Source organism: Antedon bifida, chromosome 6 (genome assembly GCF_963402885.1).
Source record: "Antedon bifida chromosome 6, ecAntBifi1.1, whole genome shotgun sequence".
In the NCBI taxonomy this organism is placed as follows: domain Eukaryota; kingdom Metazoa; phylum Echinodermata; class Crinoidea; order Comatulida; family Antedonidae; genus Antedon; species Antedon bifida.
In genome coordinates this window covers 24,089,443-24,109,925 of record NC_136231.1, presented here as the reverse complement: position 1 = coordinate 24,109,925, position 20,483 = coordinate 24,089,443, and the positions used below count along the sequence as shown (strand labels likewise).

The 20,483-nt window shown below is 32.4% G+C and overlaps 2 protein-coding genes across 6 annotated transcripts in view; one reads left to right on the top strand and one right to left on the bottom strand.

The window, feature by feature from the left end:
- The first annotated feature begins 864 nt into the window (after positions 1 to 864).
- LOC144844919 (uncharacterized) lies at positions 865 to 3,502 on the top strand. The gene is made up of 4 exons (XM_078702028.1): positions 865 to 877; positions 994 to 1,071; positions 1,393 to 1,977; positions 2,248 to 3,502. Exons 1-4 carry the CDS (start codon positions 865 to 867, stop codon positions 2,895 to 2,897), a joined length of 1,326 nt encoding a protein of 441 aa, XP_078558154.1. The 3' UTR covers positions 2,898 to 3,502.
- Positions 3,503 to 12,117: 8,615 nt separating this feature from the next.
- LOC144844558 (EF-hand calcium-binding domain-containing protein 7-like) overlaps positions 12,118 to 20,483 on the bottom strand; it is a 24,212-nt gene continuing 15,846 nt past the window's right edge. For all 5 annotated transcript variants that reach the window (XM_078701520.1, XM_078701519.1, XM_078701523.1 and 2 more), the window contains exons 5-14: positions 20,098 to 20,184; positions 19,866 to 20,010; positions 19,033 to 19,311; positions 18,478 to 18,575; positions 17,956 to 18,110; positions 17,033 to 17,166; positions 14,315 to 14,463; positions 13,589 to 13,798; positions 12,919 to 13,026; positions 12,118 to 12,257 (exon numbers count right to left, since the gene is read on the bottom strand). In XM_078701520.1, the coding sequence (XP_078557646.1) occupies positions 12,186 to 12,257; positions 12,919 to 13,026; positions 13,589 to 13,798; positions 14,315 to 14,463; positions 17,033 to 17,166; positions 17,956 to 18,110; positions 18,478 to 18,575; positions 19,033 to 19,311; positions 19,866 to 20,010; positions 20,098 to 20,184 (1,437 nt within the window). In that variant the 3' untranslated portion in view covers positions 12,118 to 12,185. The remainder of the gene's footprint in view (positions 12,258 to 12,918; positions 13,027 to 13,588; positions 13,799 to 14,314; positions 14,464 to 17,032; positions 17,167 to 17,955; positions 18,111 to 18,477; positions 18,576 to 19,032; positions 19,312 to 19,865; positions 20,011 to 20,097; positions 20,185 to 20,483) is intronic.

Genomic DNA, 20,483 nt, shown 5'->3' with positions numbered 1-20,483 from the left:
ATATGCTTGTTAACATGGGAAATATCAGCGACTGGATCATGTCCTGCGTAAGTATTAACATAATGAGACATCCATGACAGAATGTAGCTAGCCTCTAACACTAACATCGGAACGGAATCTGTGAAGAAACGTAATGCCTAACAGTATTATATGCATAGTCCTTGCAGTTTGGGGAGATGTCTAGTCAGCCAGCCTACAGTAGAAACGTATACTCATAGGTTATAATGTTACAAAACAAACATAAAGCAATACAGTTTAACTTGTGTGATTCTATACTGTTATTCAGAATCAACTAAACCCGCTAGTTAGTACAACTGTTAGCAAGGGTCTAGGACAACTACCCCCTTAGGACAACTACCACCCGGACAATTACAAATTTCTATCTGGATATATTATAGGGATGTTTAATTACAGGAAAGAAAGATGCACTAGAAAATGTACATACTCAGGCAGTAAAATTTAAAAACAAAATGTTATACTGTATAGAACAAATCTTTTTAAAACTGAAAAAAAACTTTTATAATTTATAAAGAGTTAGGCCTATAAAAGAATGTTTTAGTTAAAAAATTACTTTTAGGCAAATCAATTGAATTCTGAAATACATTACGATATTTCGAAACTAAAACTAAAACACCACTACAGTTGTTTTTTTAATTGAGCGGACGTATGTTTGCTTTTGTTTATAGTGGTTTTGATTGTTCAGTTTTTTCAGTCTTAGTTCATACTTAAATAAAACATTCTCTAAATTGGAAAAAATGCATAAATGGTTAATCAACTCGAATATAAATAATTTGTCTAATTGATTTGTATAACGTAATTGATGCAGTTTTGTACGCCTAAATATTCTGACAAATAGTAAAATACATGGCTACGCCAGGTGTGTGTATGTGTACAAATAACTATAAGATAATCGATAGTTACTAATCGCTATAGTACAAATCTAATGTTACGTTACGTATGTTTGCTTTTGTTATAGTGGTTTTGATTGTTCAGGTCCGGATTGCTACCTGATATACCCTGAAGGTGGAGATTGGAAATACAAAGATCCTGATGGAAATACGCATAATGCAGGTAAAATAAGGTGTCGGATTATTTCTGTTCTTTTGCAAGATTTTTCGTTATAATAGTTGCCTAGTGGTGCTATTTTTTAAATTTATTTGTACAAAAAACATATCAAACGGAACACAGTCCCCACTTATAGGCGATGTTTATTACTATTCAACATTAATAGCCTAAAATTATAATAGTTTAATAAATAAAAAATTGTTTGATATACAATATGATTTTTAAAAAAAATTTCTCAAAAGTTATTTATTTAGGCTTGACGTAGGTTTGAATGATATGAAATGCATCTTTCAAATATTCTATTTTATTATTTATTTATTTTTGTAGAACGCAACGTATACAAGAACCCTAACTGCTATAAATTTATAAGAAGACTGAGCAATAAAAGATCGTGCATTGATGCCCAACAGGAATGTGCAATTGTTGGCGGGAATATCACGGTTATAAATAGTGAAGCTGAATACAACCAATTAATAGAGAACGTAGAACATGTTCTACGCGTCAGGTCTAATGGTAAATTTAACGTCCATGTAGAATCGGCACTACCTCAGAAAAAGCTGAAGAGGGGATGCGTAATAATCGATGTGTATGATGGAACATTTTCCAATAGCGAAACTAGTGAAAACATTGACTGCTCATCAACGACTGATATGGTTGACAGCATCGTCTGTGAATCTACTGGATTACTGGAAACGTCATCAGTAACGTCGACGTCATCAGTAACGTCGACAGGCGGCTATACGAATTCATCAACGAATAACATAATATCTCCACCAAATGTATCTGAACGGTCAAGTACTAATTTAGTGGTTGCTATTTGTGTGCCGTTAGTTGTGGTTATAATCTTGATTGTACTCACTGCTTTCTTTCTCATTCGACGGAAAAAGAAAAAACGACAGATGGTACATAAAGGTGCGTAAAGTTTGATACACAGGGTAACATTTGTAATGTTAGAAAGGCGTAACTTTCTCTTCTAGAATGGTTAGGTCTGATATCCTTTATTTTTCATTTTATGCTATTTTATATCTATTTTTAAGATAAATTGTTAAAATTTTCTACCGATATATATCCTGGAATATGTCCCTTCTTTGTCATCGCCAGAACCCCAGATAAACAGCAACCGTGCTTTTTAGTTGTTTTTCAATCTTATCTTTTATTTATATTTGTTGTTTATTTCAGCAGGTTTTTCATATGGTGATGGAGTACTTATCCCCACACATTCAGACGAGATAACGTCACCACCAGAAACACCAATGAACGCTGCTCTTTTCAAAGGCACAGAACATACCCAACATGACATGGAAGAAACCACGTCCTCACCAGCAAACTCAAACAATGTGGCACTGGCTCTCTATGCCGTACCAAATAAAAAGAAACGCAAGGATCAAGATTCTAGCGAAGCCTACGATTCATTAAATGCTTCGGACATGCCACCGGATACAGAAACAGATGGTGACGTAACGTATGCAAACACAGACGAACTGCAGACTGGCGGTGAGCTGTATGATTGCATAAATGCTGCCGAAATGGACTCGGGAAAGGATGAGCATAATAACGAGAACAAAACATATGAAAACACAACAACAGAAGCTTATTACGCTAATTCTACCAACATGCAGTCGACAACAGGTACAAACACTGACGAAAAACCCGATGGTGACATTTACAGTGCGGCCAATGAAGAAGCTCAGAATAATAACTTCGGCAATGAATATGGAAAGCTGGACATAGATACTTCACCACAAAATGACGGCATGTACTCTTACGTGGACACATCGATAAATACGTCACCAGAAGATTCTACTTATGATCGGCTTCAACGTAATAAATAATAAACTTGTAACAGTAGTAGTAACATGTTCAAATATTTTACTTCAAAAGAAGATATTTCATAAATTACTTGCTTGATTTATTTATGAGATTGATCATTTTCATCTAATTTTTAAAATACAGTATATAATAATTAAGATCAATCCAAATCATGAAAACAATAATGTTATTTTGTGTAATGTATGTAAATACACAACATAATTAAATCAAAAGTTATAGTAGCAAGAGCATAGACTGATACGAGTATGGGTTGGTGCATTGAACTATGTTGATTTATGGTGGAACTAAGTTTAGGAAATTGCCGGGGCCGGAAGCAGAATGAACAAATGAAACTGTACTTAATGACAGAAAATTGTACCGTGCACTAAAAAAAAAGAAAAGATCAAACGCGACTCTATAGCTCACTATGTCGGTCGGTCGGTAAACACTAACTCAAATTTGCGCGCGCGAGTGGGCCAGCCAATGTATATGGCCTTGTTACTTTCAGAATTAAAAATAGTAACTAATCTGATTTTGTACTGGCCAATGTAAATTTAAAACCTCAGAACCAACCATAAACCTGTACTTACAAATTGTACTTTAGACCAATAGCGAAAGATTGGGATTCATCAAACGCACACAGCTAAGCAAGTATACAGTGCTACGTTTCCTTAATACAAAAGAATAATAATAAAAAAAATATGGAACAGATATGCAAATAAACAGAGGACTAATTTGCTAATTATTGGAATCTATATATAAATTTACGTTAAGGTTAAAATTCGGTAAATCGCGCGTTATTTCTAGAATGTTTACTCGATGGTATATAAAGTTGGTTCGGTTGGTTGATACTGATTTTAACCACCTAATGTAACCCTGTTTACTGATTAAATTGAGTTCGATAATTAGTTATTGACAATTAAAACCAATTTAGGTTCAACGATTTGCCCCAAATAGGGGTGTTTTCCGATCGTGGTATACACTGTCTAATGCATGTCCATCTTAAAAAATACCCGCATACAATAATACGAGGATGCTTCGCATTGTCTTTTCTCCTCCTACGATAATTGTTTTTAATGGCTATAAACCGGTTGAACAGCTCGAGTACAGCATCATAATGTTGAAGACAGGTCGATTTTCTTTAAAAAATACTATTTTGATAGATTTAATATACGTTTATACAAATGTATTGATTTTCAATGAATGGAACATTCCAAATTATCTGGTTTAACCATGCTTGCATACCTCCATGGTTTAACACAAGTAGGTACATGATAATGGGCCCTTGTTGGAGAATAAACATAAATAGTATTGTAATGCTATACAATACTGTCAATAGGTATTAATCACTTTTGATCGCCTTTTGAATCGCAAATTTCTTATTATATTGTGTGTGTTGGTACTGTTAGATATAATTATAAACAAATATACTAATAAACTTTATTACTGTGAGTGTGGGTAGCCCCTACTTTTAGATAATAAACACATAATAATGTAATACTTTATTAACTGACAGTTGCTTCTCAACGTTTGTCTTAATAATTACAAAGAATATAAACGTTGTAGTGGTCGTTACATGTACTTTCCTATTTCAATCGACTATGACAGTGACAGTTTTAACAAAGTATTACATCGGAAATGTTTTACTCTATTTAGTGGTATATTATTTATAGGCCTATAAAAAAAATATTTCGTTACTGAGTGGATAATAAAGAAATATAAAGAATAATTTAATATAAAGAATATATTAAAAAATTGTTCCTCTTTGTACCTATCCTCATCCCCAACCCTCAACCCTCAACCCTAATGTTAGATACAAAACACAAATTGGGGTGGTTTAAATGAGTCCAAATAAAAAATGTGGACTCATTTTGTAACAAGTTTCTCTTTCGGAAGTAATTCCCAGGGTGCTAATTTTGGTTGACTACATAAATCATTGTGTCTATTTGCTTCTGTAAACGACAATGTTTTATAGTCCTGCGGTACGTACATTTGAAATTGCCAGTTTTTCTACGCTGAAATTTATTTTATTATTATTTCTAATTTAATTTGCACAACAGGTGTTTTCATCCCTTCTTCTTAAAACTGTTATAACAGTAAAGGGGGTGACCTTTTTTGCTTGTCAGAAGCGGCACACGTGCACCTACAGCCCCCACCCCCTCCCATCCCATGCCCTTATTATTAGAAACACAATGAAACATTCATAAACTCTACGCAATTGCCTATTTTGCACTATTGCACTCTAACCCGTCGTAAACATTTTGTATAAAACAGTTCTGAGTGAAAAAATATATTATTCATTTTTATTTTTATATTAAATTGTCTAGTTGTGGCGACTAAACATCATTTTGCTACGCTGTATTACATGGATGATGATAATGAGAGTATACTGTTTCTAATACTTGGAATTTTACTTTTGTATTATTATGTCGAATTATCTGTATCTTTATATGGCTTTAAATGGTTTTTTTTTATGGTATAAAAGATGTATGTATATTATGTATTTCTATGGTGTTAAATGCTGAAATAAAAGATTATTGATTGGTATTGATTATACTGGTAGGCCTAACTAGTCATGGAGAATTAGTTTAAACAAACTCTGTCAGTGTCCATTCTATAAATAGTTGTAGGGAATATTCCTATGTTGTTGTTGGTCTTCCAACGATCTTAGTGATAATACAAGGAAATGTTAAATCAAAATCACTACTTGGCTTTAGCAGCATTAAAAGCCATTCGAAGTTAATGTATAATATGTACACTCGAAATGCACCATTGAAATAATACATCAAAATCCATTATTATGTTGTAGCATGATTATTTAGTAGCATCATGATTTAATACCATGAATTCATTTACACATCTAACTTGCATACACAAACATTTAAAAGCTGAATAATTATGATTAAACTTGTTAAGATTTGATAGCATTTTAGTGCAATACCTATAAGGCCTACTGTATACATACAAACTGGTACAAAAGAAATGGAGGGAAATGTGTTCTTTAGAAAAACACGCTCCTAAATCACTTCATTTTACCATGTTTATTATGAGGAATAGTTTAAATCTTATTTCAATAACTATCTTACAGTGCATTTTGTTGAGTAATACAATATTCTTTGACAAATCTATTATGTATTTTTCTCTGTTTTTATTTCTACAGTATTTGGAAATTAATAACAATAAAATTATAATGTCATTACAAGTGTGTATAAGAATGTATTTTTAGCTAATAAAACGTATCTCTTTTAGTCTGATGTTTGGCATAAGTAATTTGTATATTTAAACATTGGCACGTAATGGGTCTCGAACCAATGACATCCAGATCCAAAAAAGTATGCAAATCTTTTTAATGTTTGAATTATTACTAAAAAACATGATTCAGTAAATTGCATAAAAGCATGCATGGCGATTATAAGAATATATACCATGATTTCTTAACAAAAAGTACGGCAGAAAATCTTTTGACCATTCTTAGATAGGATCTCTTTGTGCGAAAACTGGAAATAATTTCTTTTGGAAAGAATTAATATTGGTTTTTACATGACGGAACAATGTCTGTAAAACAACTTTTCTATTCATAAATGTATCCGTGTAATTCAATATCATAACAAGGACATGCTAATACAAACCTAAGATTTCACTTGTGGTATAATTAAGTAGTTACTTCCGTGTCGTTCCATACATGAAAAACAAGAGCGCGAAGCAGTTAGGCCTAAATATGCACAAGTTTATACAATGGCCGAAGTGTGTCTCGGTGGTGGTAATATGCTTGTTAACATGGGGAATATCCGGAACTGGATCATGTCCTGCGTAAGTATTAACATAATAAGACATCCATCATCCATGACAGAATGTAGCTAGCTATTTCTAACACTGACATCGGAACGGAATCAGTGAAAAAACGTAAGGCCTAATGCATATCTGGGGAAATGTCAAGTCAGCCAGCCTACAGTAAAAACGTACAGTCATATGTTATAATGTTACGAAACAAACATAAAACAATGCAGTTTAACTTGTGTATTATTTTGAATCAACTAAACCCGCTGGTTAATACAACTGTTAGCTATAGTTGAAACCAGAGGAAAATGTTTTCACTGTTAGCTATAGGCTTTACGTATTATAGTTTCATCAATATTTTAAAATTAATTTCTATCTGAATCCCTATCCCTATATTATAGCACAATTTAAGAACAAAATGTTATAATAAATGTATAGCACAAATTGTTTAAACTGAAAACAACTTTTATAATTTATAAAGAGTTAGGCATCTATATTATATATAAATTTACGTAAGGGCAAAATTGGGTAAATCGCGCGTTATTTCTAGAATGTTTACTCGATGGTATATAAAGTTGATTTGCACCAAATAGGGGTGTTTTCCGATCGTGGTATATACACTGTCTAATGCATGTCCATCTTAAAAAATACCCGCATACAATAATACGAGGATGATTCGCATTTTAATGGCTGAAAACTGGTTGAACAGCTCGAGTACAGTATCATAATGTTGAAGACAGGCCGATTTTCTTCAAAAAATACTATTTTGATAGATTTAATACACGTTTATACAAAATGTATTGATTTGCAATGAATGGAACATACCAAATTATTTGGTTTAACCATGCTTGCATACCTCCATGGTTTAACACAAGTAGGTACATTTACGGGCCCCTTGGAGAATAAACATAAATAAAATAGTATTGTAATGCTATACAATACTGTAAATAGGTATTAACCACTTTTGATCGCCTTTTGAATCGCAAATTTCTTATTGTGTGTGTTGGTACTGTTAGATATAATATAAACAATTATACTAATAAACTTTATTACTGTGAGTGTGGGTAGCCCCCACTTTTAGATTATAAACACATAATAATAGGCCTATAATACTTTATTACTGACAGTTGCTTCTCAACGTTTGTATTAACGTATGTTTGCTTTTGTTTACAGTGATTTTGATTGTTCAGGTCCGGATTGCTACCTGATATACCCTAAAAATGGGGATTGGAAATACAAAGACCCAAAAGGAAATACGCATAATGCAGGTAAAATAAGGTGTCGGCTTATTTCTGTTCTTTGTATGATTTTTCGTTATAATAGTTGCCTAGTGGTGCTATTTTTTAAATTCATTTTTTATTTATTTATACAAAAAACAACAGAAACACAGTCCCCACTTACAGGCGATGTTAATTACTATTTAACATTAATAGCCTAAAATTTTAATATTTAACAAAAGAAATAAAAAATTGTTTGATATACAATTATGATTTTAAGAAAATGTTCTCAAAAGTTGTTTATTTAGGCCTTTATTTGAATGATATGAAATGCATCTTTCAAATATTATATTAAAACAATTATTTTTGTAGACGGCAACGTATACAAGAACCCTAACTGCTATCAATTTATAAGAAGACTGAGCAATAAAAGATCGTGCATTGATGCCCAACGTGAATGTGAACTGGTTAATGGAAACATTACTGTCATAAACAGTGTTAAGGAATACGATCAATTAACAGAGAATGTTTTGCATGTTCTTAAACACGGAACTGGTAGTAAGTTCAATGTCCATGTGCACAGACTACCCCAGAAAAATCTCAACAAGGGATGCGCAATAATCAATGTGTATGATGGAACTCTGTCGAATGACGTAAACAGTAAAAACATTGACTGCTCAAAAACTGATATGGTAAACACCATTATCTGTGAATCTACTGGTCAGTAATACACTTTTGACACTATAGAGATTTTTACTCGTACCCGAGTCTAGGACTCTCTCATCTTCTCCATCCGACACTATTGAGTAAAAAGTGCGATTTATAAAGTACTACTCCTCCCTCATTCGTTGTAGTATTGAGCTGGGATTTGGCATGAATATACTACAGGGACATGTTTATGACGTCATTACAGCTTCTTTTGCTGTACCCCGAGTATCGTGCTTGTTTTTCATGACAATACAATTTTCTGGAATTAATCTAGATTACTAAAATATAAATATGAATTATTTTATAATAAAATGATTATTAAATAGACAGTATAGATTAATAAAGATCCTATAGACCAAGATTGAATTTTTAAACTTTTAGATTTACTTCCATAGCCGTCACCAGGCAATCATATTATCCGTAGACCCTTTGGTAAAAAAATGGACTGTGAACCATTAAATTGATCAGTATTTATTTATAAAAATAAGTGATGTAACGTGTGGACTGTTTCTACCTTACAGATATATCTCCTGAAATATGCCCAGTTCGGTCACCAACGACCCCCAGATCAGTATCAACGACGTCTTTGTTAAAAGCGTCACCGGTAATGTTGACGTCTTCAAGAAATATACTTTCAACAAATACAAGCGACTACACTGTGTCATCAACGAAAAATATGGCAAGTTCAGATTTTAACTCAGGAAATGAACCAGGCGATGATATATTGGTTATTATTTGTGTGCCGTTGGTGGTTATAATCCTGATAATAATCGTTGCTTTCTTTGTTATTCGATGGAAAAAGAAGCGAATTACTTCAGATAGCAATTATGCCAAAGGTATGTACATTTTGGTAGGGCCTACTCAGGATACGGTAAAATCTATCGCCGTAATGTGTACACTTACCAAACCATCAGACAAGTTACTTTAATTGACGTGCCTCTTTAAAACGCGGTTAAATAATGTGTTTAGTTTCATTTTTTGTTCTAATGTTGTGATTCTTTTATGAAACTAAGTACGAAAATCTCAAAGATTCAAGAAAAATTTACTATAAAAAAACATCTGGGGCGGATTTATGATGTCAACAAAACAATTCCATTCCTTAGTTAAGAACCGGAGATATTTCGGCTTCTCATTTGAATCCACCTATGTGATTGCCGTCTGTATTTGTTCAAGATTCAAGAAATTTTATTGGTCCACTTTAAAAGGGAAATTTGTTTTGGTTGGCATAATTAAGACAATAAAACAACAAAGCAAAAATACATAAAATTTCATATGGCAATGTTAAAATACTGTTAGAAGCGCCACAGGCTCTGTAAAATACTGTTAAAACCATTAAAATTTACAACAAATATTTATCGAGGAACGTTACAATTGTACATATTAATGCTATTTACAACAAAGGAATTCCTTGTTCTACATAGATTGATTTTAGGGAGTCTTAGTCTAATACCAGATATATTAAAATTGTTTCTTTCAAGTTTGAAGTTCCGTTATTCTAATCATATTGTATTGTATTGTATACATTTTGTTCTCTTTTATTCAATAGGGGGACGAGTTTCATATTCTAATGGCGTACTTATTGACGCACACTCCGATGAATTTACAGAGAACGCAGCCATGTCACCACCCGGAAACCAAAACGACGTGGCGCCAAATGTGTATGACGTACCGCCAAATGTGTATGACGTACCGCCAAATGTGTATGACGTAGCAAATCAGAAGAAACACAATGTTCAAGATTCTAGCGAAGCCTACGATTCGTTAAATGCTTCGGACATGCCACCGGATACAGAAACAGATGCTGACGTAACGTATGGAAACACAGAATTTCTTAGGAACGGCGGTGAATTTTACGATAGTATAAATGCTGCCGAAATGCAGTCATACACCGTAGGGAATGACAACGAAGGCGTACCATATGGAAACACATCAAAAGCCTACTATGCCAATTCTACCGACATGACGTCAGATTATACAAAGGGTGACAAAAGATCTGAAGTTTACAGTACGGCCAATGAAGAAGCTCTGAATAATGATTTTGGCAATGAATATGGAAAGCTGGACATAGATACTCCATCACACAAATACGACATGTACTCTTACGTGGACACATCAATAAATACGTCACCTAAAGATCCTACTTATGATCGGCTTCAACGCAATAAATAATACATTTTTTAAAAAAATGACCGTATTTATATTACGCTTTTACAAATAGTTAGAGAAAGAAGATATTCAATTATATTACTTGCCTATCAAATTGATACATCGTTTAAAATTAATAAAAAAAATCAAATTAAGTATAAACGCTCCTACACTAAAATCTACACAAATTAAAAGGAAATACACACTTTAGATTTAAACATTACCAACATACTGCATTCGGCCACAACAAGACTACGTGAGTTCTTTTCTTGTTTGTTTTAAAGTCATCAAAAGTATTAGTTTCCGGATTATCAAAGTACAGTACGACGATACGATAGTTCCTGTGCACTTTACCCACGCAAACGGGAAACCTTTTCATAAACCGACTTTTTAATGCAGGAAATAATTTATATATAGGACCTACATGCGTTGTCTAGGTAGAATTTTGCCGTGCAACACATCGCCTAGAATATTCCATAACTTTGCTAAGTGGATGATTAGTTTAAAACGTCAAGAGATTAAAAAAGAATCTATAAAAATAGAATATCTAGGTTTGTTGTAGACTGCGATTAAAAGATAGCATGTTGGCACACATAGCGTTTCATGGAAAAATACAATAGCTCTATATAAACTAGATATTGGGGAAAGTCCCTGTGTTTTCCCTGTAGATTTGAAAGGAGGAAATGTATTTACTATGTTATTTAAAAATTAAAAACTGTTTATAAGGCAAATTATTGTATAATTAATATTTCCATGTAATGCAGGAAGTAGATAATGTAGGCCTACATTTTAAATGCAACCATTAAATAAAAAAATAAAAATCAGTAATTGTATAATACTATTAATTTAATATCACAGAAATCATATTACATTTATCTCAGTAACATCAATTAAAATTAGAAAGCAAAATTTAATTATTATTTTGTTCAAGGTGTAGTTGGAATTTTACAGTAAAATAATGCTCAATGTAAACTATAAAAAAGAATGCACAAAAAAAGTGGGTGGGGGAGGGGAGGGGTTCTTCAGAAATGGCGCTAAAGTATGCTTTTGGCTGTATTAATGTAAAATATAATTGTTATTGCATTAAATACATTTTAATTGTACAATGTATATGTATATTATTTTCTCAGAGAGTTTTAAGTATGTTGCTAAGAAAGATAACACAGCACAAAATTTAACAATAAGAAAATTAAAAATAAATATAACTTTACTACATTTTTTCAACCATCAAAGTACTTGGCCTTGGCTGTATTGGCCTTGGCTTCAGAAAAATCCTGGAACTATTACAGGATTTGAACATGTCAACCATCAAGGGGAAACAAATCTGTGAGAGTGCAAAACGTGTTATGTGCCTTAAGCTTCGTCTACACTATCACATTTTATGTGATGTGCCCATATGGACACGATGATGTCATATCACTACCATAATTGGGCAAAGCACACTTTAGTTGATAGTATAGAGTTCTAGTTAAGGGTCTCGTAACATTTTATTGTCCAATCCTCTTCGTCATCTTTTGGAAGTAAATGAAGTGCAACCTATAAAAATATTAGTAGTGTTAAAAAGATTGTTGCTAATAATACAGTATTTTATAGTATTTAAAAAAAAAGTTACAGTAATATTACACTCACTTAATTAGACTTAAACTTACATACTACTTCCTTATTTTGCTTTTAGTCGCGTGGACGCGACTCAATAGTTCACTATGTCGGTCGGTCTGTCTGTCGGCCCGGTATAACTATGCGTTTTATCGCTTTTCTGTACTTTTTGAACTGTTTTGATGTACAGAAAAGTTTTAAAGTACATTACTTTTTGAAAGTTCATTTTTTTCTGAGAGCACGCGACTTATGGCTGTTGGCCTTATTAGTTTATACTGTACGTTATAATACATGATGATTTGGGAGTCCATGGTTGTTGGAAATATAATAAAGTTGAACTTAAGCATAAAATAAATGTGTCTATATTTTGTACAGTGTGTACAAAGGAATACTTTGCAGACAATGTACCTTGCTAGGTTGATGTAACAATGATGTATTATTTACATATTTACTTATTGTAACAATGATGTATTATTCACCGTGTGCTTATTGAAAAATCTGATAATGAATAGAGTAGACTTTCTCTTTAAACCGCAAGACATGAGAGAATTTCAAAAAGATATAAACCACCGAACAATGTGTAAACATAAATATAACTTACTTTCATTGACGTTGGTGGAATCTGCATTGTTCTTTCCATATCATTGATGTTACTGACACAGTTTTGGCTTTTTCCAAAATCCAACTTGACTACAGCACGGCTGTTGGACTGTTAATAGATAAAATTGTGTAAGATAATATATAATACAGTAAAATATCAATATTGAAGAGCTTAGGGAGGCTTTCAATTAATCTTAATTAGATGCACAAACCCAATTATTATTGATTGCAGATCATAAACTGTGTTCACACTGACTTAAAGTTAAGCATGAAGAGAAAAGATTTAAGCTAATCCAAATCATATCAGAGGTATATCCTTGCGTAAGAGCTCTATAGAGTTGAAAACTCGAAAATTCTCCAAAACTTTTTCTGAGGTCAAAAAGGACCTAGATTCTTTTGACCATTGAAACATTAATTCTGAATTTTGGATATCCAGACATATTAAGCAAGTCCAACTCTGACAGCTTTCAGAAGTACATCTGTAACATTATACCACCCATTTGAATGCGAAACAAGTTAAACTGATCGACTGTATTTAACTCCGATAGAAACAAGCCCTCTCTTTGGTCTGCAAAAGTAATCCCGAAAAGAAGGCCATTTAAAAAAAAAACCCATCCAAGAGTTCTAAAACAGAAGCCTTCTTTTCAAGATAGTTCAATTATCTAACTCACTTGATTCTGTATAGCAACAGTAACTCTACTGTCTCCTGTGTAGTAAAATGCAGTTACATCTTGGCTTATACTACTTGATTGCACATCCTCTGTGGCTTTGACAGATTCACATACCGCCCGATCTAAAGCACGTCCTCCCATCTGAAGCTGGAGTACTTTCAATCGACCTCTCGATTTTTCAGTGTATATATCAATTCTATATGGGCAAGCCTAAAAAATAACATCGTGATTAATACAGTGTGTAAAATATTGACATAAATAATAGCAAAATAAGCGCATAAAGGCCAATTTATACAGACGATCAGTAACGGTAGCCGCATGCTTGTCTCACATAGAATCTGTATTTATCATTTTCACTCAACCACCCATCTAATCTGTGTTTGTGTATATGGTCATAAGAAATAACATAGATTCTATATTTCTGTTTTCTGCTTACCGTTACCGCTTGTCTGTGTATACATTGTGTAAAATATTTGAGTTATGAATACTTTCAAAAAATTAACTTCAAAATAGGATAACTTTGTAACAACAGAGAAATAATTCATTTTCCCTAGATATGGTAATTTAAAGAACCCAGTCAGGATGTGTTATCTATGGACTACATAACTCATTTTTATAGATGGTTGGTATTCTTTGCATTGGTCTACAAAAAAAGAGAAGAGTATTTTAGGACGACTTGGTCAACAAAAAACAGTACGCCATCTTAAATAAACAAGTATACTGTACCTCATCCAGTTTCAAGTCATCAGCAAACCCCATGGAGTTGAGGGTAACCCAGAGGTCTTCAGTGTCCCCCTCTTCATCATTTGCTTCCATCTGGTTAAGCTCCATGAAACCTTTTTTGGTGAGTTCGCCTTTCTTTAGTTCAAAGTTTTCTACAAAATACAAGAAAATAATGTGTTAACTGCTCAATCAATGCTGTAAATCATAGTGAACATAGCCTAGGTTCACAGCGGACATGTTTCATTATTTTTGTGAATTATAAAGTCTTTTTAGATAAGATCTAGAGTACACAAGTACACAATTCCCTTGTGTTCCTGTTTAGAGAACATGGACATGGTGTGTATAGATTAAATAATGTTTGTGTACTATAGATATTAAATATCTATAGTACACAAACAATATTTAGTGATTTGTAATGCCCCATTAATACAACAATATATGTTCAATTTTTTTTAACTTTAACAACTTCGCGATCCAGAAATATTAAATTGTTACTTTATAGCTTATTCTTAACTGAAACTAACTACAGTATCTCATTGCCTTCTTCTAATAATATACTTCCTTAAATAAGAAAGTAAAAACAAACTTAATACCTTATGTGATCATTGTAAACTACTATAGAACTAAAAGCTTCTTATCGAAAAGAAACTATCTAGAAAAGAAGCTCACCACACCCATGGGCATCCTTTAGAGGTTTAGGCAACTATTACAAATATGAGATTGTAATATGAAACTATATCAATACCCTTTTTTAATTAACTTTCCAATCATTATTTAGTGCTACCTAATTGCTTATTATAAACCGAAACTAAACTCATTACTTTCTCAATAACAGCATTTGAGTTCCATGTGAAAACAATGCCACAATGTTTAATTATGAATGTTGATAGGCTATGTAGATTTTAGTGAAATATTTCAAAGACTAAGAAGACTTCAATATAATATTTACTTTGGATTAATTGCTTGATTTACTACAATAATGTATTATTTGTGTATGTTCCAATGTACAGGTTTATATAAGGCATTGTGTAAAAAACAGTGTGATTACCCCCACTCCTCACCAAAAAATGTTTGTTAAAAAATTGAATAAAACCGAGTAAAGAGTAAAATATAGTTACTGCAGCAACTGCAGTACAATCATTTTGACATGGTCCCTCCTTTTTTTACAGAATGATACATACAGTACAATGTAACCTTCAGTACTCATTAACAATATGCTGGTTTTTAGTGTTATATTCAAAACAACTGTGCTAATAATGTTCTATTTACAAATTTCCTGGAATGTACAGTTTTTATTGCACATTTCGTAAGAAATGGTAAATGTGATACAATAAGGATATTATTAACAAATACAAGCCTTAATTGTTTCCTATTCCTTGTTTATCTAACACTTCAAACATTCAAAACTGAAACAAACAAACTCATTGTCTTTTAGTTCTAAATTTTGATTCCTCTTCCTCATAAAAGCATTGATATTAATAACCTCACTGACCATTCTAAACTATGAATTGGCATTTTTCCTGTTTCTTCTTATTATATTCAATGGAATTACCTTTAGTATATCAGTGGAACACATCATTCAATGGTGGATCCAGATTACAAAATACAAATTACTTATAGATATGTATTAGTTATTCCATGCTTTAACTATTGATTGAATAATAAAGAAATAAGTATAGAAAAATGGGTAGCTTTAAGAAATACTATTATGCTAATATAAATACAAGGCTGTGAGACTAGGAATCCCACATGAGAAAATTGTCAACATTTGAAACTTTTATATAATTTGTATTGTTAATATATACTGTGTTATATGTAGCTACACATATTTATATACATACTTGTACTACATATACTTACTTACAATACAATATTGTAATTAGTTAATTAAGGGATCATGTAAAAAGTATTCTACTGTAAAAGTATAACTTATATGGAATAAGGGCGTATAACTTATATGGAATAGGGGTGTATAACTTATATGGAATAGGGGCGTATAACTTATATGGAATAGGGGCATATAACTTATATGGAATAGGGGCGTATAACTTATATGGAATAGGGGCGTATAACTTATATGGAATAGGGGCGTATAACTTATATGGAATAAGGGCGTATAACTTATATGGAATAAGGGCATATAACTTATATGAAATAAGGGCATATAACTACATATGGAATAAGGGCATATAACTACATATGGAATAAGGGCATGTGGCGCAGTGTGTTGAGACGTTCGAGTACTGATCGTGAGATCGAGGTTTGAATCCAACTATTGTTGCATTGCTTGTATCCTTAGGCAAGATACTTTACTTACGTTTGCCTCTCTCCACCCAGGTGTATAAATGAGTACCCGGTTAGATCAAGACACAACTTTGAGCTGATTATTAGCTGCATTATGGGAGTATGTTTCCATACATGTTTGATTAAAAAAATGACTGTGGTAATAATGTTCAGTGCTTAGAGGTTTCACAACATTAGACTCTATATAAATCCAGGATATAATTATATTATTTTACTGCAATTAACTTATGATCTTAGTTTGTTTCAATATAGAGATTTACAAGGCAGTTACTGCAATAAACAAAATATGATTACCCCTAAAAAGACTTGTTAAATAATCGACTAAACTGGTGGGTAAAGAGTATAAGCAAAATGTAGTTACTGCAGAAACTGCAGTAGAATAATTTTGACATGGTCCCAAATATCATTTTTACAAACCTTCAACAACTTCCCAAGCATCATCATCAACTGCTTCGCCACTTGTTCTTAGCTGGAACAAACTAAACTCATCTCGACTCAGAAGGCCATTGCAATCTAAATCAATTATTTCAAATACATCTGTTAATGTGTCCCTGTAAAAAAAGAGGAGAATTGTTAAACAGGCTCTATGGTCTAATCGCTATTATACTTAGCCTGTGAGACTAGGTTAACAGATTTGAATCCCACCAGATAAATGTTTAAAAAATATAAAACACAATTTGGAATTTGGAATTTAGAAATTTTCATCCATAAGTTTAAAGCCAGTTTAAAACAATTTTATACCGATGTTTAATTGTTATTTTTATACACATTTTGTCGAAAGATTTAAATTAAAATAAATAAATAAAAAATCTTATGAGCACTATATCTATAATTTGTTTTTTAAAATTAAAAATCAACTAAAGGCACCTGCTCCATTATACTCTCATTTACTGTAATGTGTTTTTCATGCATGCTGCCCTCTATAATTTGGTTTAATGCCAATGTAAAAAATATTTCTAATAATAGAATTAATATTTCTTAAAATAACCCTTAGTGATTCAATGACCCCAGTAATTTTTTACACCGTTTAATAAAATGTCAGTAATGATCTGATTCCGGATCAACTCCATTCTTTACTGGCAGTGTTCAAAGCAGGTATCACCTGATTATAAGATAAATCTCCGGTTCACCTGATTTAATGTGATTTTCTGATTTTATCTTAATGGTTTCAAGAATTTCCTACAAAATACTGTCCGCTTTATGTACAAATTTGATTTTATCTCCCGATTTTGTTTTAAGTCTCCAGATTTTTTTTGACAGCTTCTAAAAATTCACCAGATTTTTATTACCAAGTGGGGTTGGCAGGTCTGAGTGTTTGAGGGCTCACTCTCCATGCTCACCTGAAGGCTTTAGTCAGCTGATATTCATCACCACTTTGTTCAACTAACTTGGCCTTGTCTTTTATTTTCCTTGTCCGAGGCTTAAAAAGACATCCGGAAGTGAATGGAATCAAACGATAGCTTCCTGCTTTGAGGCTCTTATTCAGACAAAATTTCTGTAATGTTAAAGTTAATATGATTATATTATTGTTAATACTGTCAATTGTAGCATAGATTTAGTTTACAAAACATCATATGACCTTTGACATTTACTCTGAATGCATATATTTTAAATTAAATCATTAAAACATGATGCAGTAAAAAAGATGAACATTTATTTTATAGCAAGATGTAATATCATTTTCACTATTTTTAATGTGAGACATTAAATGACATGTGACTAATTAAAGTTTACCATTAAGTAAACATTCTTAGACTTTATGCGCATAAAGAAAATGTTTTAAAATGAGAATAAAGAAAATATGTTACATTACCAACAAATTCACACACTCATTCATAAAGTAATATAAAAATAAATCAAACCTGTTGATTTTTAAGGTGTGTGTAGCCAACATACTCTCCTAAAGTTCCATCATCATTTTGCTCAACAATAAATAGCAAAGTGTCAATAACCTTTTGATCTGAAAAATTGTTTTACGACAAAATGAGTATCAATGGCGTATTAATTTTAAAGTAATATATACTTATTTTAATATTAGTAAAAGGAAGAGTTACATAATACTTAACACCCGGTTGTTAACAATATAAACAATAGACTCACAGAAATACTGTAAGTCAGAGAAAATAAATTTATAAATATGATGTATTTTGATCAGCAAAAACAGATCATAAAAATTAAAATACAGTAAATTCCTATTCAGTAGGATTCACAGGAAAGTGAAAACCTGTATAGCTCTGTCTACACTGTATGTGACAAAAAATGTGGACATGATGATGTCATATCACTACCATATTTCGGCATATCACCGCCCTATTTGGGCACATCACACTTTTTTTTGTGTAACTAGTTTGATAGTGTAGACAGAGCTTTAAGGGGACACTTGATTGGTCCTGACGTTCTATTGTAGTAGTTTTTACCTGGTTTTAATATAGATGGTTTTATTGTCATCCATACTGTAGATGCTGTTGGTAGTTCTAATAAATACTGATGTGAAATAATCGAGCCATTCTCCTCAAAATGGAAGCATCCTTTACTGAACACATGGTGCCACGACTTGAGCATGCGTGGTTCTGTTACACGGGGCGCCACACGTGTTACTGCTGGAAGGGTGAATTGAACAGGTTCCGATTTCTTTGTTTTTGAGGAACTTGAGTCCCGCCTTCTTGTCTTGGATTCTGATGAGCTTGGACGTCGGTCTGAACAATTAAAAAAAATGCAGTAGTAAATTGTATATAAAGGAGGTACAGACTATCATTAACCCCAGATGTGTGATGATGATGGGAGTACCATCTCTGAACATAAAAAAAAAATGCAGTAGTAAATTGTATATAAATGAGGTACAGACTTATTAAGGCCAGGTGTGTGATGATGATGATGGGAGTTTCATCAACAGTTGGACACTAGATATGTACACAATGGGAGGTGAAAAACCACTGTCATACAATGTGCGTGCGGGTGTGTGTTTACATAATAGGAGGTAAAAAACCCACTTGATCATTTGATGCCTTTATATGATAAGAGGCAAAGACCACAGTTTAATATGTGCATAATAATGCGGTACAGAGCAAGGCTAATGGGGAATAGGTACAAATTAGAAGTCTCCCAATGTGTCAATGTGTATGTTTTCTAATGTGTATAACATAAGCTTCAGACCGTTATAACTCGATGTATGTGTGTGTATGATGATAAGTACAGAACATTTTACATGGTTGCCCAATACAATTTTTCAAGACCACATCTAAACATTTACCGTTTTTGATATCTCTTGAGCTCCCTCTGCGAGATGATGAATCGCTCTTTGCCTTGCTATCTTTTGATCTGCGCTCTATTCTGCTTAACTTATCAGCACCTTTTTTCTTGCATTGTTCCACGGTTGAAATAAGCATCTTACAAAACTGAAAAAAAGTATTATAATTAGCATGTTTCTTCAGTATTTAAACTTTACAGAATAGAAACAAAAGGAATAAATCATAATTATTTACCTCTGTATAGTTCAACTTTTCATCACCATCTTCATCAACTTCTTTTATCATTGATTTAACTTCTGATTCAGACATTTTTTCTCCTCTCTAAAAAAAACCAAACAAGCTTATGCTCTTCTTTCCTTTCAAAAATAAAATCAAGGGGAACTGTGGGTACATAAGGGGAACTGTATGTGACCCAGTGTGTATTGAGGTAGACTATTTTATGTTATTTCTAATAAAAAAAAAAAACATCTTTTTTAGTTTTAATCCCTTCTTATTTTGTACTTCCCATCAATCAATGTTTTTACTATTAAAGATATATTGTCCACCTGAACAATTTTTTTTTCTGAAATGAGTTTGTTGAATATGCTATTTTAATATCAATAGTTCACTTTGACCAAAAT